The sequence below is a fragment of the Pseudophryne corroboree genome, chromosome 6, assembly GCF_028390025.1.
Source record: "Pseudophryne corroboree isolate aPseCor3 chromosome 6, aPseCor3.hap2, whole genome shotgun sequence".
NCBI classification, from domain to species: Eukaryota; Metazoa; Chordata; class Amphibia; order Anura; family Myobatrachidae; genus Pseudophryne; species Pseudophryne corroboree.
In genome coordinates, this window is record NC_086449.1 from 64,426,040 (window position 1) to 64,443,265 (window position 17,226).

Here is a 17,226-nt window from a genome sequence, read left to right on the forward strand (position 1 = left end):
TGCCTCATCTGACTGGAAATTAGGATATTTGAGCAATTTGGTAAAATACACAAATATAAAGACAATGGTAAATGACTGGAACATGGGCCTATTCAGTATGGATCATTTCTGATATGCGATCGCATCGCTGGCGGCCATTTACATACTGGGCGTCCTTGCCCTGTTCTAGGCAGCCCCCAGCATGTGATCACAAACAGTTGCAGTATTGCTAATTTAGCATAACTGCAACTGAAGCTGAATCAGGTCCCATGTTTGTTAGTCTATATAAATATATATCATGGTCCAAATTAAAAAAACCTATTACTGTAAAAGTAGAATTACCCCAGTAACCTGTATACTTTTTAATATAATCTTTTTTTGTTACAGGACAAATGTGCACAATTTCCACTAAGAATATTACAATACATTGTGGAAAGGGACATTTATCGCTAATCAAGACAACTACAGATGTAATTTCTTCTTATACCTTTGGAGAATTTACAAAAACTATTTTAATTTTCTGATAAGCAAAAACCTTCTGCAGCTAATTTGTTTATTATCTAATACATGATGAGTCTCACAGGAGAGAAACCACATCTGTGCTCTGAGTGTGACAGAAGCTTTACATATAAATCACAGCTTCTTACACATCAGAGGATTCACACAGGAGAGAGACCATTTATATGTTCTGAATGCAGCAAGTGTTTTTCCCTAAAGTCATCTCTTGTTGTACATCAGAGGATTCACACAGGAGAGAAACCATTTACATGTTCAGAATGCAGCCAATGTTTTCTCTGCAAGTCACATCTTGTGAAACATCAGAGGAGTCACACAGGAGAGAAACCATTTACATGTTCTGAATGCAACAAATGTTTTTCCCAAAAGTCATCTCTTGTTATACATCATAGGAGTCACACAGGAGATAAACTATTTACATGTTCTGAATGCAACAAATGTTTTTCCCGAAAGTCATATTTTCTTATACATCAGAGGATTCACACAGGAGAGAACCCATTTACATGTTCAGAATGCAGCCAATGTTTTCTCTTCAAGTCACATCTTGTGAAACATCAGATGATTCACACAGGAGAGAATACATTTAAATGTTCAGAATGCAGCAAATGTTTTCTATTTAAGTCAAGTCTTGTTAGACATCAGATTAGGAAACATATAAATGCTCTGAGGACCTAATTCAACTTTGTACATAAACCCTATGGTTTATAGACAAATCTGATGTTTGGGGGTCTGCACAGGCACAAGACCTGTTCTGTGTATGTGCAGACTGGGTCTTGTGATAAAGCTCACAGCCCCCTGGCACCACAGCAGGATGACATGCTGTGGAATTTCTGGGGCAGCAATTGGCAATGTTTTTATAATGGTGGTGGTTTAGGGTCGGCTTCTTTGGATGCAGACTTCAAGGACCTGGGTTTCTGTATCCTACGGCCAGTCTGAGGAAGCTTCAGATTATGCAGACTGACCATAGTCTGCAAACATTGTGTGTTTTAACCAGTGATTGCAATTGTCATAGTAACATAATAACATAGTATATGAGGTTGAAAAAATACAAAATGTCCGTCGAGTTCAGCCTGTATTATAATTCTTACACTACTCAGTATATAACTTGTTAACTATAATGACCCAGATTAAGTTATATTTATAGCTCTAAATAACAGCTATAATTCATGCTTTTTCTAACATTCTCTTCCTTTAAATGCTATATCCTTGGATATTTTTTTCATCTAGGAATTTATCTAATCCATTTTTAAACATATTAACTGAATCCGCCATTACTACCTTCTCTTGCAGAGTATTCCAAATGTTTACTGCCCTTACTGTGAAGAACCATTTTCTACGTTCGGTTTGAAACTTTCTCTCCTCCAACCTCAGAGAGTGCCCACGTGTCCTGTGTAGAGCCTTTTCTATAAACAAATCACCTGATAGATCCTTGTATTGTCCCTTTATATACTTGAAAATATTAATAATGTCTCCTCTTAGATGCCTCTTTTCGAGTGTAAACATATCTAACCTTTCTAAGCCTTTCCTCATAGTCAAGTGCCTCTAACCCCTTAATCAGTTTGGTGGCTCGCCTGTGAAGCCTTTGTAGTTCCAAGATATCTTTTTTTTAGGGCGGTTCCCAGAACTGTACACAATATTCAAGATGTGGATGTACCAATGATTTGTACAGTGGCAGGATTATACTCACATCCCTTGTCTCCATTCCCTGTTTTATGCATCCTAATACCTTATTTGCTTTTGTTGCTGCACTTTGACATTGGGATCTGCTACTAAGTCTATTATCAATGAGCACCCCCAAATATTTTTCCACTACTATCTCCCCTACAATTTCTCCATTTAATTTATAGGCTGCCCGATTGTTTTTAGTCCCAAGGTGCATAACTTTACATTTTTCTATATTGAACCTCATACAAGATACAGCACTTGGATCTTGCAGCTGCATGCAGGAGGTGTCTATCTCTTACAGATGCCTCCTGCTGTGTTTCAGTGTTATTTGTACAGAATTGCACATCCACTTCCCTGCGGCTGTGTAATTCCTTACACATCTGAATCAGCCACTGAATGCAACAAGTGTTTTACTAGAAATATAATGTGTGTTAATCACATGAGTAGTAACTCTGAGGGCCTGAATGTAGCCTGTGTTTCATAAGTAAGTTACCTTGTATCACTGCAATATGGTTACAAGTAAGGAAATGTTTATTTTTTTTTGAATGTGAGAAGTGTTTTATATAAATCAGTCTTGTTAAAGACCGGGGAGGAGAAACATCTGTAGCTGATCATCTGTACCAGTGCAATGTAATAAACAATGTGCGTAATGAAACTCCCTAAATTGCCTGAGATGATTATTTATTTGTGAATATAATTTGTCACTATTATGGTATAAGGAGTGCTACTACTGACACCTAATACACTGGTATACAACACACAGGAGAGAGAATAGCAGTTATCTTGGTGTAGTGCATTGGTTTAAAAAATATTTTCTCATTTTCATAAAAGGAAATTCATCCATGTTAAATGATATCAGTAAACTATTAGAACATACTGTAAAATGTAGTAAGGAAACTGACAAATAGGTATGAAAAAGTTATACAAATAAATGAATGGAGCTGGGGCAAGTGGTGCAATAATTTGCATTGTATACACAAAAATTCATAGCCAGTTAAGCTGGATACGCACTATAATACCCCTATTCCACTGGCACTAAAAACTTAGGTTATTGCTGTGATAACCCGGGAGTTGCTCAGTAAGAAAGGGTTAACATGGGTCATGTGACTCGGGAATCCAACCTGGTTAGCTTGCAGGGTTGGTCCTGGGAAGGACCCAGGTCTCAGTGTAGTGTAAACGGATAAGTCTGGTCAATGTCATTTAACTTTTCACCAATATGACAGTTTTTCCTATCCTTTACCACAGCACCAATTTGTATAACTTCCTCTATGTGTATAAATGAGAGTTTGTGGATTTTTAATGCATTTACAGATAACAGACAATTGCACATAGTGACCATGCAGGGCAGCTTCACTCAAGTTAATGCTGTTAAAAATTATACACTTTGCAAAATACAATAATTACAAAGATTGTACAGATAGTCAGTTGAAAATATGTTATTAAATAAACAATGTTGTTGTAAAAGAACAATGCTTCTTCATATTGATGATACCTGCTGGGAAGACAGGCCAGTCCCAACCTGTAAGTGCCACCTTTCAGGAAACCCACAAAACATTACTGCACAGGAGATATGCACTCAGAGGTCAGAAGTCACATATCCTGGTAAGTTATCAGAAGATGGTACATTATACATCCATGGTCAGAGGTCACAGGTACTAAAGATTGCCTGGAAATACAGACAATGGTATGTGGCAGCAGCTTGCTAAGGTCTACAGTGGTCCATGTACTTTGCACCCTGCTGCCAGAGCTTACAGAGGTCTGTGCAAGTTCCCTGATGTCTTTATCAGTAGACAGAATAGCAGAGTATGTCTGCTGTCCCAAAGCCAGAAAGCGAATGGGAAAAAGTATGCATAGATTGGCAGTAAGTGTCCACTTGAGGAACATGTTTGGGAACCTGTGGCTTTGACAGTTAATATTTCACACTTATATTGTCAAATTGTGGCAAGTAGTCCTGATTTTTGCACTACACACTTTGTCCTTAGCTACATCAAAACACTAAACCTACATTTCTAGAACTTTTCTTCAAACTAAAAGTAGATTAAGACTGAAGGCCTGTACACACTAGTCGATATAGTAAATTATGTTGTACATTTTGACCCTTCCTGAGCGATATCTTTTACTATATTGCCCAGTGTGTACGCAGTAAATGATGAACGATGAGCAACCCCACGCCTCATTAATGAGGCTCACTGCCACCTGGCCAGGCAGCTTAATTTGGACTCATCATTCCAAATTTGCATGCAAGGCCCGGACGCGGCATAACGTCACTGAGCGTTATTGTTAGCAAGTTATGATTAGTGGGAATCCTGCTCCATTTTTGTCCAGTATGATGGATTGATCTCGCCCAATATTTTTGCCACAAGGACGAATACCACTTCAAATATTTAATTCAAAGAGGAAATATTGACACTTGTATTTAAATTATATACCCCAACAAATTAGTATTTTTTTAATTTGATTTATTAATAGCTAAGTTTTAATTGAAAATAAATATACAATTTTACATATATACACAAAAGAGTGCTCCAAACAAAGGAATTTTCTCTCTCCCAGAGTTCTGCGGTTCACCACACACATTGGAAAGTCATGTATTAACTACATAATTCCAGGAGCACCTCCAACAAACAGATAGTTATCCATCAGGATTGATGGTTTAGTAAATTGGTTTTGTCAAACTACTATTTTCAATTTGTAGTCTGGTGCAGGATAAACTCTAGTTTATCTACACAGTTCCTGCAACAGACAGTAAATAGAGGTGCTGGCGGGGTGGTTCTGCAGCTGTGCCAACCATATCGCAGCATCACTGGCAGGCTGTTGCAGCAGGATTTTTTTCCTGCTTACAGCAGCACAGCAGGATGCATTTGCTGTGGGCCTATTTTGCTGGTGGATTTGGAACTGCAGCTCCATCGGCCCCATTGTTAATGCAGCCCTGAAGGGAGTGTCTGCTGCTGGCAGGGAATAAAGGCAGGGGAGTGGGTGCTTCTCAGGTGTTTGTAAAGACTGAAAGGCCAGGGAGGTTGTCTGAGGGTAAAGTGGTTCCTTATTGGCTGCCAGTCCACGGCAGTTTTGAAATATTAGCACCGTGGTCACAGGAGCTCAATGCAGGCATAATAAAGCCAGCCCGGTCTCACATCCGCTGCAGCCACCCTCCACGGCTACCCCGCCATCACCCTAAGACCTCTGCACACCCACATCCTCCTCCTCTGCACTATATCTGAAGCCCACAGCCTCCTCCACTCCATGCATACCAGCGCCTCCTCATCCACCGATCCGCAGACCACCGCTGCTGCTAAACAGGTAATCTTACCCTGCTGCCTTACTCTCTCCCTAGTCCCTACTGTATGCCCTTGCTGTCCCTCTCTCTGTCACTCTCCGTGTCCCTGCTATCACTTTCCATGTCCCTGCTGTCACTCTTCCTGGCCCTGCTGTCACTCTCCCTGTCCCTCTGTAACTCTGTAAAGTGATTTTTGTCTCATACCATGTACTATTATGTGAAATTTGGCTCATACCATGTACTATTATGTGAATTTCGGCTCATACCATGTGCAATAATGTGAATTTTGGCTCATACCGTGTGCTATAATGTGAATTTCGGCTCATACCATGTACTTTAATGTGAATTTCGGCTCATACCATGTGCTATAATGTGAATTTAGGCTCACACTGTGTGCTATAATGTGAATTTCGGCTCATATCGTGTGCTATAATGTGAATTTCAGCTCAAGCATGTGCTATAATTTGAATTTTGGCTCATACCATGTGCTATAATGCGAATTTCAGCTCATACCATGTGCTATAATGTGAATTTCGGCACATTCTGTGTGCTATAATGTGAGTTTTGGCTCATACCATGTACTATAATGTGTATTTCAGCTCGTACTGTGTAGTATAATGTGAATATTGTCTCATACAGTGTGGTATAATGTGAAAGGGGCACCAATAAGGGGTCCTACTATTGTGGTGCATAATGTGTATAAAGGGTATATAGTGTGGTAAACTACACTGAAGGACATGCCCACTTTTGAGTGACCACACCCCCTTTGCTGAAGCACGCGCATAATTACAAACTTCACTTTTCCATACCCCCACTTCAAAATTGACTTTGACCTCTGGATATACTTAAATATAAACAACCATTTGTAGATATGGTTATGTAGATATTGTTTTGATTTTCTATACATATATATATATATATATATATATTCAAAATCAAAGAAACATGTCCTGGGAGGCCGCACTGACACTCTCAGTAAAAGGGTGCAGCAGTCCTGTCAAAACAGTTTTTATAAAGTCTCATTACCATCCAGAAACTCCAGGGTTAAACCATAGACAGAACCAGCATACTGCCAAGTTTATAACAAATTCACTCCAAGTATATTAAACATATGAACAAAACACTTGGTCAAACAGACACCTGTTCTTACAAAGTGATGAGTATCTGTTTGACCAAGCGTTTGTTCATATGTTTAATACACTTGAAGTAAATTTGTTACAAACTTTACAAACTTGTTATATATATATATATATATATATATATATATATATATAACAAGCCATGCATAGAGGCACTCCCGTACTGAAGAATTAGTGAATCAAATGCAGTGATTTATTCTTCAACGTTTCGGGGTACTACCCCCGTCATCAGGACACACACATCAATTACTGTGAAACAAACAGTGCTTAAATAGACACACTTACAGGTCTCCAGATTTTTCTGCTGCATCCCAGCGTGCACTCCCGGTGTCTGCGTCTCCCTTCCGGTCCCGGATGTGACGTCCCACCCAGAAGTGACGTCCACCGGGTCCATGTGGGCCAACCGTATTGAGGCGATATATATCCATTTGCATTCCAGCTGTAGCAACTGCTTATCTCGATCTCCCCATCTTAAACTTGGGGGGATCTGGTCTATTATTCTATATCTTAAAGTTGCCATGGAATGCTTAGCCCTCAAAAAATGTCGAGCCACTGCCTGATCGCTTTTGCCCTCATTGATAGCTGCTATCCCCCCTATGTTGGGTCATTCTCTCTTTAAATTGTATTTTAGTTTTCCCAAAATAGTGGAGCCCGCACGGGCAGGAAAGTAAATAAATAACATGTTTTGAAGTGCATGTCACCGGGTATTTGATATAGAGTGTTTTACCAGTATGGGGATGCGTGAAATTACCGCCAGCAATCATGTAGCTGCAAGTAACGCAGCTTGTGCATTTATAACACCCTCCTGGTCTAGTTAAAAAATGTGTTTTAGGGGGTTCAAGGCCTGTGATGTCTGTTTTTACCAAAAGATCCCTTAAGTTAGGGCCTCTGGTGTAACTGGGCATGAGTTTGGTGTTTTTCAACACGGTCAACTGAGGATCTTTAGTGATTATTGGCCATAAAGATTTGGCCACTTTAGTGGTATGTTTGCTTTTGTTGTCAAACTGGTTGACCCATGGCAAGCTTTCCCTTTGCTTCCGGGTGACATCTATGGCTCTCTCCTGTAGTAGAACAGATCTATCTATACTGGTTGCCTTTCATCTGGCTCATAACAGAAAATGCAGAGGATAACTCTCTCCACAAATTTATTGACCATTGCGTCCAGTTGTTTCTCTCTCTCTCTGCCTCATTATTGTTAATTCTGCATACTCTGATGAATTGCAAGTATGGTAACCCTTTAATGGTGGTTTTGGGATGAAAGCTGTTACACTTCAATATCGTGTTGCGATCAGTAGGCTTGGAAAATAATTTGGTATCTAACCTCTGATCTACACAAGAGATGTTAACATCTAAAAAATTGACCTCCTCCTTACTCATGGTGAGAGATAATTTTGCTGGACAAGATGATTCATTGTGTTCTTTAACCAAATCATTCAATGACTCTTCTGTCCCTGTCCACAACACCAGGATATCATTGATATATCGATGATAATGTAAAATCTGTTGGCTAATATTAACCCTTGAAAAAAATAATAACTGTTCTACCATGTACATGTACGCATTGGCGTACACCGGAGCAGCACATGATCCCATGGCGCAACCTGCAGTTTGAATGTAGAATCTGCCGTCATAAATTAAATAATTGTGCGTCAATATGAATCTTAACAAAGCAATCGTGAACTGTACATTAGGACCTGTATACCTGTCATTACCTGTAATCAATTTATTTACTGCATCAATACCTGCCTTGTGTGGTATGCAGGTGTAAAGCCCTACCACATCAATGCTAGCCAATACCGTATCTACAGGTATAACAGGTAAAGTGTCTAAAGTGCGTAAAAGTGACGACGTGTCCTTGAGGTAAGTAAAAGTACTCGTGATACAGGGCTGTAAATGTGCATCAATAAAAACTACCGCTGGTTCGCACAGAGATCCCCTGGCAGATATTATCGGTCTGCCAGGGGGTCTCTGTGCATCCTTATGTATCTTGGGGATTATGTAAAACACTGGAGTCTTAGGTTTTGTGCACATAAGCAATGTCTTAGTCTCTGAATCTATCCATCCTTGTGTACAGCTGATTCCAATAATGTCAACAGATCATTTTTAAACATCTCAGTTGGATCCTTTCCCAATAGCTTGTAAGTAATGGAATCTGATAACAGGCAGGTGCATTCCTCCTTGTATTGTTCGAGGTCCATAACAACTATCGCACCCCCTTTATCTGCCCCTCTAATTATGATGTCATGTCGGGCCTTGAGGGATTTGAGGGTAAGATTCTCCTCCATTGTGAGAGTAAATCTAACCTGTGGGTTAGTGTCCTCTGTTGACTGTTCCAGCATCCTGGAAAAAAATTTTATTGCTGGGTTGAATGACTGTGGATCGAAGGTCGATGGAGCACCCAGTCTTCGCAGTTTGGGGGGGGATATTTGAATTGCTCTCTAAAGTTTGCATCTGTTTACTGAAATGTTTTCTCAGTCTTGATTTTCTCTGAAATTTGTAATTAGCAATTTTCCATTGAAACGGTTCATGGGAGTGTGTCGGGATAAAACTTAACCCTTTGCTTAACACCCGTATTTCCGCTTCACTTAGAGGAGTTTGAGAGAGATTAAAGACTAAGCTCGTCTATCCTTTGGGGGTTTGCTTCCTCTCTCCCTCTGCAATTATCCCCCCCACCGTGTTCATTTGTACGCATCTCTGCCCGCGTCCTGCGGGTATCCACGCCTAAAGGGACCGCCCGAGATGTAGGTGTTGTTCTTTCCACAGCGGTACCCTCTGTATCAGTGGCTGAGGTGCTTGAATTGCCTGGTTGCCCCTGCCAAGTCCTTCTCTTTCAGATTTTTTTCAATTGGACTGCTCCAGGGTTTCTATAACCTGTGTGTAACCAATTGTACAATACACAAAATGGAAAGCTGCTCAATCAGATTGTAATGTCACTCAGGTGCTAAAAGGGAGGGGTAATTCTGTGTAGGAAAAAAACTGTGTTCCCTAATGCACACCGAGTGAAAAATATTACTACATAATAATAGTCAGATAATACGGAGATCTTAGTTGCGTATATCTGCAGATATAGGGTTAAGCCCCCAGGCCGATCAACAAGGCTTCTCCGTCACTGGGGGTCCCTAATACTAGGTATGGGCCTGGGGTGCAGGACCCCACGACGTCAGCACAGGTCGGCCACCCCAGGTCAGCACACAGGTGAGAATTAATAGGGGTTAATAAGAAGCACAGAAGTGCTATGTAAGTGGTGTGATTAAAATAATATATACAAAGTGATAGGGAAAATAATAAGTGTTAATAAAGTGTTAGGGTGTGCCGACCTGAAGCAGCCCAGCCATACCGACACAGGGGCCACCACACCCCACACCCACCTCATAAATAATTACAAATATGTCTGGGTTAAATTCCCAGGGTAAGGCCACATGGTAATGGCTCCTACAGCATCTGAGAGCCAGCTTACCTGGGGAGACCCCTGGCTTCCCCTATTGCACTACTGGAGTCAGCAATCCCTCCTAATGCTGACCCATCTATGCCTCTCTATATACAATACACAAAATGGAAAGCTGCTCAATCAGATTGTAATGTCACTCAGGTGCTAAAAGGGGAGGGGTAATTCTGTGTAGGAAAAAAACTGTGTTCCCTAATGCACACCGAGTGAAAAATATTACTACATAATAATAGTCAGATAATACAGAGATCTTAGTTGCGTATATCTGCAGATATAGGGTTAAGCCCCCAGGCCGATCAACAAGGCTTCTCCGTCACTGGGGGTCCCTAATACTAGGTGTGGGCCTGGGGTGCAGGACCCTACGACGTCGGCACAGGTCGGCCACCCCAGGTCAGCACACAGGTGAGAATTAATAGGGGTTAATAAGAAGCACAAAAGTGCTATGTAAGTGGTGTGATTAAAATAATATATACAAAGTAATAGGGAAAATAATAAGTGTTAATAAAGTGTTAGGGTGTGCCCACCTGAAGCAGCCCAGCCATACCGACAAAGGGGCCACCGCACCCCACACCCACCCCATAAATAATTACAAATATGTCTGGGTTAAATTCCCAGTGTAAGGCCAATGGTAATGGCTCCTACAGCATCTGAGAGCCAGCTTACCTGGGGATACCCCTGGCTTCCCCTATGGCACTTCTGGAGTCAGCAATCCCTCCTAATGCTGACCCATCTATGCCTCTCTATATACAATACACAAAATGGAAAGCTGCTCAATCAGATTGTAATGTCACTCAGGTGCTAAAAGGGGAGGAGTAATTCTGTGTAGGAAAAAAACTGTGTTCCCTAAAGCACACCGAGTGAAAAATATTACTACATAATAATGGTCAGATAATACGGAGATCTTAGTTGCGTATATCTGCAGATATAGGGTTAAGCCCCCAGGCCGATCAACAAGGCTTCTCCGTCACTGGGGGTCCCTAATACTAGGTATGGGCCTGGGGTGCAGGACCCCACGACGTCGGCACAGGTCGGCCACCCCAGGTCAGCACACAGGTGAGAATTAATAGGGGTTAATAAGAAGCACAGAAGTGCTATGTAAGTGGTGTGATTAAAATAATATATACAAAGTGATAGGGAAAATAATAAGTGTTAATAAATTGTTAGGGTGTGCCTACCTGAAGCAGCCCAGCCATACCGACACAGGGGCCACCGCACCCCACACCCACCCCATAAATAATTACAAATATGTCTGGGTTAAATTCCCAGTGTAAGGCCACATGGTAATGGCTCCTACAGCATCTGAGAGCCAGCTTACCTGGGGATACCCCTAGCTTCCCCAATTGTACACCCTGTGCTGTGCATAATCCTGGTACGCCTTCGTCAGTTTTTCTTTTTAATAACGTATCAACTCTGTTCGGTAATCCTCCAGTTGTAGTTTTCATTTGTTAACCCAATCAGTGGCAGTGTCAGCTGTTAAAGTGCTCATGTGCTCTGTTTCAAACATAGAGATTTTCTCTTTCATTAATTTAAGCTCTCTAGTGGATTCTTCAATGACTAAAAGCATCAAGTCCATTGTATATTTGTTTAAAATTGCTATCCACTTAGTGCAAAATGCTGTGTTATACCTCCCTATCGTTGGGGTGTTGTGCACTCGAAAGCCCCTGAGGATTTGCTTATTACGAAAATAGTCCGAAAGAGTCATTCCGTGATATAAAAAAATCTTTCTCACGTTTTTTTCATTTTGAACAACTCTTTAAACAAATCCTCACTAGAGCCACATGAAGCTGCATCAAATGCTGACTCAGTATATAAAATATTGGATGCTTCTATGTCAGAAAAGCTAAAACAATCCTGTGTATCACATTGCAACATCTGTCCCAGCACTTCAGACACCTCCTCATTGGTCCCAGTCATCTTTGCCAGATAAGTGCACTACACTCTCCTCTGAATAATGAGCACAGCCAGAGATTTCACAATCAGTGCACACATATGCAAGTGTCCCAATATAAATAGTGCAAAGTCTTTTTGCATAAAGTGCTTAGTGCTGTATTATAAAATGCTGAAAAGCAACGTGCAACAAAGTGCTATGTGCAAAAAAAGTGTTCATAAATATGTGAGTTAAAAACTGCTGGAGGGTCCTGAAGTAATTCAAAGTGCTTCCAGGTGCTTTGCTAGGTTCCGGTGTCTCTGCTGTGGATGCTCCGGATCCAATATAACAACCTCCACAAGCCGGCACTCCTTGGATTGCTTACAAATACCTAGCCAGGGTGCTCTCTCTGGGCCATCCGCCCCTTAAATACAACAAGACATGCATAGAGGCACTCCCGGACTGCAGAATTAGTGAATAAAATGTGGTGATTTATTTTTCAACGTTTGCCCCCCATCATCAGGACACACACACATCAATTACTGTGAAACAAACAGTGCTTAAATAGACACACTTACAGGTCTCCAAATTGTTCTGCTGCCTCCCAGCGTGCGCTCCCGGCGTCTGCGTCTCCCTTCCGGTCCCGTATGTGACGTCCCACCCGGAAGTGACGTCCACCGGGTCACTACACCATGGGCTGCCCTGGTTACCGTGGTGATGCTGCTGAAGCCGCAGCAGCAGCACCATATGACCTGTAAATAGATAGCATAACAAATAACATCAAAAACAATTATGATAATAATACAGTCTAAAATCAATCATTGTGAATCATATACTTGTGTTGATACTATACATACTGTGTAAATATATTAAAAAACAAGGTGATATTTAATCTTAGTGTAAACACACATTTCAGAGGCTGTATATCGCCATCTCGTGCTTGTGAATAAAATGTTCAAAAAGGATGTCAGATAAAAGCATACAAGACAAAGATATTATTGCACTAAATATCGGTGTTCAACCATATCCTCTATTTTATAATGAGGAATCTCATATCCATGTTGAAGGATGTGGGTGACAATACTAACTTGCTGATCTATGTTATCCCTTAAAAAAGACAATATTATACAAATCTATGGATCAACTAAAAAGATTCTTTTTTTAAAGTAAATGCCTATGTGCACTATATTCTGACTCTGGCTGAATAATAATAAGATTTTTAATCTTATTATTATTGTTATTATTATTATTATTATTATTATTATCTTATTTTAGGAGGATTTGTTTAAAGAGTTGTTCAAAATGAAAAATTGTGAGAAAGATTTTTTATATCACGGAATGACTCTTTCAGACTATTTTCGTAATAAGCAAATCCTCAGGGGCTTTCGAGTGCATAACACCCCAACGATAGGGAGGTATAACACAGCATTTTGCACTAAGTGGATAGCAATTTTAAACAAATGTACAATGGACTTAATGCTTTTAGTCATTGAAGAATCCACTAGAGAGCTTAAATTAATGAAAGAGAAAATCTCTATGTTTGAGCACTTTAACAGCTGACACTGCTACTGATTGGGTTAATAAATTAAAACTACAACTGGAGGATTACCGAACAGAGTTGATACGTTATAAAAAAGAAAAACTGATGAAGGTGCAACAGGATTATGCACAGCACAGGGTGTACAAGTGGTTACACACAGGTTATAGAAACCCTGGAGCAGTCCAATTGAGGAAATTCCGAAAGAGACAGCCTTGGCAGGGGCAACCAGACAATTCAAGCACCTCAGCCACTGATACAGAGGGTACCACTGTGGAAAGAAAAACAACTACATCTCGGGCGGTCCCTTTAGGCGAGGATACCCGCAGGACGCGGGCAGAGATGCGTATAAACGAACGCGGCAGGGGGGACAATCGCAGAGGGAGAAGAGGAAGCAAACTCCCAAAGGGGAGATGAGCTTAGTCTTTAATCTCTCTCAAACTCCTCTAAGTGAAGCGGAAATACGGGTGTTAAGTAAAGGGTTAAGTTTTATCCCGACACACACCCATGAACCGTTTCAATGGAAAATTGCTAATTACAAATTTCAGAGAAAATTGAGACTGAGAGAACATTTCAGTAAACAGATGCAAACTTTAGAGAGCAATTCAAATATCCCCCCCAAACTGCGAAGACTGGGTACTCCATCGACCTTCGATCCACAGTCATTCAACCCACTGATAAAAATATTTTCTAGGATGCTGGAAGTCAACAGAGGACACTAACCCACAGGTTAGATTTACTCTCACAATGGAGGAGAATCTTACCCTCAAATCCCTCAAGGCCCGACATGACATCATAATTAGAGGGGCAGATAAAGGGGGTGCAATAGTTGTTATGGACCTCGAACAATACAAGGAGGAATGCACCCGCCTGTTATCAGATTCCAATACTTACAAGCTATTGGGAAAGGATCCCACTGAGATGTATAAAAATGATCTGTTGACATTATTGGAATCAGCTGTACAGCAAGGATGAATAGACTCAGAGACTAAGAGATTGCTTATGCGCACAAATCCTAAAACTCCAGTGTTTTACATAATCCCCAAGATACATAAGGACGCACAGAGACCTCCTGGCAGATTTATAATCTCTGCCAGGGGATCTCTGTGCGAACCAGCGACAGTTTTTATTGATGCACATTTACAGCCCTGTATCACGAGCACTTTTACTTACCTCAAGGACACGTCATCACTTTTACGCACTTTAGACACTTTACCTGTTATACCTGTAGATACGGTATTGGCTAGCATTGATGTGGTAGAGCTTTACACCTGCATACCACACGAGGCAGGTATTGATACAGTCAATAAATTGATTACAGGTAATGACAGGTATACAGGTCCTAATGTACAGTTCATGATTGCTTTAAGATTCATATTGACGCACAATTATTTCATTTATGACGGCAGATTCTACGTTCAAGCAGCAGGTTGCGCCATGGGATCATGTACTGCTCCGGTGTACACCAATGCGTACATGTACATGGTAGAACAGTTATTATTTTTTTCAAGGGTTAATATTAGCCAACAGATTTTACATTATCATCGATATATCGATGATATCCTGGTGTTGTGGACAGGGACAGAAGAGTCATTGAATGATTTGGTTAAAGAACACAATCAATCTTTAAGAGCCTGAAACTCCGATTTATTCAAGTCATAATAACTTGAATAAATCTGAGTTTCAGGCTCTTAAAGATCTTGCTAGCTATTCTGATATCACAATACGCCCCGCCGACAAAGGCGGGGGCATTGTGATACAGGATTTACATGTGTATAGAAGTGAATTGCAGAGCTAGCTCAGTGATAGTAAGGTATATAGATAATTACCAGGTGATCCTACTAGGACATTTTCTCAACTACTTATTTAGCAATTGCAGCTGGCAGTGGATAACAACATCATTTCTAGTGTGTTAATGAAGGCTCTCATTACTGATCATCTGGTGGTACCTGTTCTTTATTCCCTACCTAAAATCCACAAGAGTTTAGTTAATCCTCCGGGTCGGCCTATCATCGCTGCCCGTGATGGTTTGTTTCAAAAGGCAGCGACTTACATTGACACATTATTGCAACCTTGCATCGTTAATAATGAACAATATTTACTTGATACTACTTTGTTTATTAATTGCATTAGGTTGTTGGGGAATGTCCCTCCGAATAGTGTTTTGTGCAGTGTGGCTATTTCCAGCCTTTATACTGTCATCCCTAATAATATGGATTTGGCAGCCATTCGTGAGCTATTGACCGATAACAGCGCATACTCTGGACCAGATGTCAATTTTGTGGTGAATTTACTCTAATTGATTTTGACACACAACTATTTTATATTTGATGGCAGGTTTTACATGCAGACAGCTGGGTGTGCGATGGGGTCCCCTGTGGCCCCATCGTATGCTAATGCATACATGTTTTGTGCTGAAAAAGAGATATTTTTTGATAGTTGTGTGGCTGAATCGATTCTAGTTTACAAACGGTATATAGATGATCTCTTTATCATCTGGCTTAAAACTGAGGAAGAATTTGTGTCTTTCATTGATAAACATAATAAATCTGATCATCCCATTAAGTTTACTGGTAGCACGAGTAAGGAATGTGTTAACTATCTTAATGTAACTGTTCTGTTCGTGATGGAGCATCACATACTGAATTGTACCATAAACCTACAGATCAGAACACGTTACTACAAGCAGAAAGCTTTCATCCTAAACCACTTAAGTACGGACTTCCGTATTCTCAGTTTATACGGGCACTATGTAGTTGCAGTGATAAGACAATAGCATGCAGGCATATAGATGAAATGATGATCAAATTCAGTCAAAGGGGATACCCTATGGAGACATTGTTGTTGGCTAAATCTAGAGCTTTAAATATGGATAGAGACATATTGCTAACAGGTAAACATAAGAAACGTGAGAGTGATCGGTTGCCTTGGGTAAATCATTTTAATACATACAGCCAGTCCATTTCTAAAACAGCCAAAACAATGTGACCTATTGTAGGCACGGATAAGGATTAAAATAGTACTGTGTCCATTATGCCTACATACACTAGAGGAAAAAACATTAGGGACTGGGTTATGAGAACTGATATTACCGGACAACGGGGGTAATTCCAAGTTGATCGCAGCAGGAATTTTGTTTAGCAGTTGGGCAAAACCATGTGCACTGCAGGGGGGGGGCAGATATAACATTTGCAGAGAGAGTTAGATTTATATATATATATATACACACACACACACACACACAAAGGAGCACCATGTGACATATCCACAGCCTATTTGTTAGCAAAACAGTTACTGGGTTGGATCCAGTGTATACAGTTGCAGGCTGTACCTTGAGGTTCCCATATCCTCTATCTTTTCATCATGGTTTATATCAGAATGTCTTTAAGATCATGAGAAACTAAATTATATCATGGCTGTACAAACATTAGTCTGTACAAATATAATTATTTGCTTCTTTATGAGGGAGTTTTGTACTGAATCATTGTTACATTCCTGCTGATATGTAGAACAGGTCTTTCTTCTGATAGTCTGCCTGGACAATAGGTGACTCCTAAACAAAAGGTTCCTTTGGTGACATAGCATGAGGTCAGAGGCTGCTGTGATCTAATTAGAATGCAAGGTGTTACCACTGCCAGGGTGTAATTAGCATTTCCCATTGTAGTCAGTGACCATGGGAATATTTACACCTCATTTACAAGACAAGGAGCTGGGCACGAGAAGCTGATGTGTTGAATGACTATATACTAATGTTATGAGACCCTAATTTATATGTCACCTCTCAGTGTAAGAATTCCTTTTGGT

The 17,226-nt window shown here is 40.5% G+C and overlaps 1 protein-coding gene across 1 annotated transcript; it reads left to right on the top strand.

Annotated features, from left to right (window-relative positions):
• The first annotated feature begins 549 nt into the window (after positions 1–549).
• Positions 550–1,170, top strand: LOC134934263 (gastrula zinc finger protein XlCGF71.1-like). Its single transcript, XM_063929736.1, has one exon. It carries the CDS (start codon positions 550–552, stop codon positions 1,168–1,170), a length of 621 nt encoding a protein of 206 aa, XP_063785806.1.
• The last annotated feature ends 16,056 nt before the right edge of the window (positions 1,171–17,226 follow it).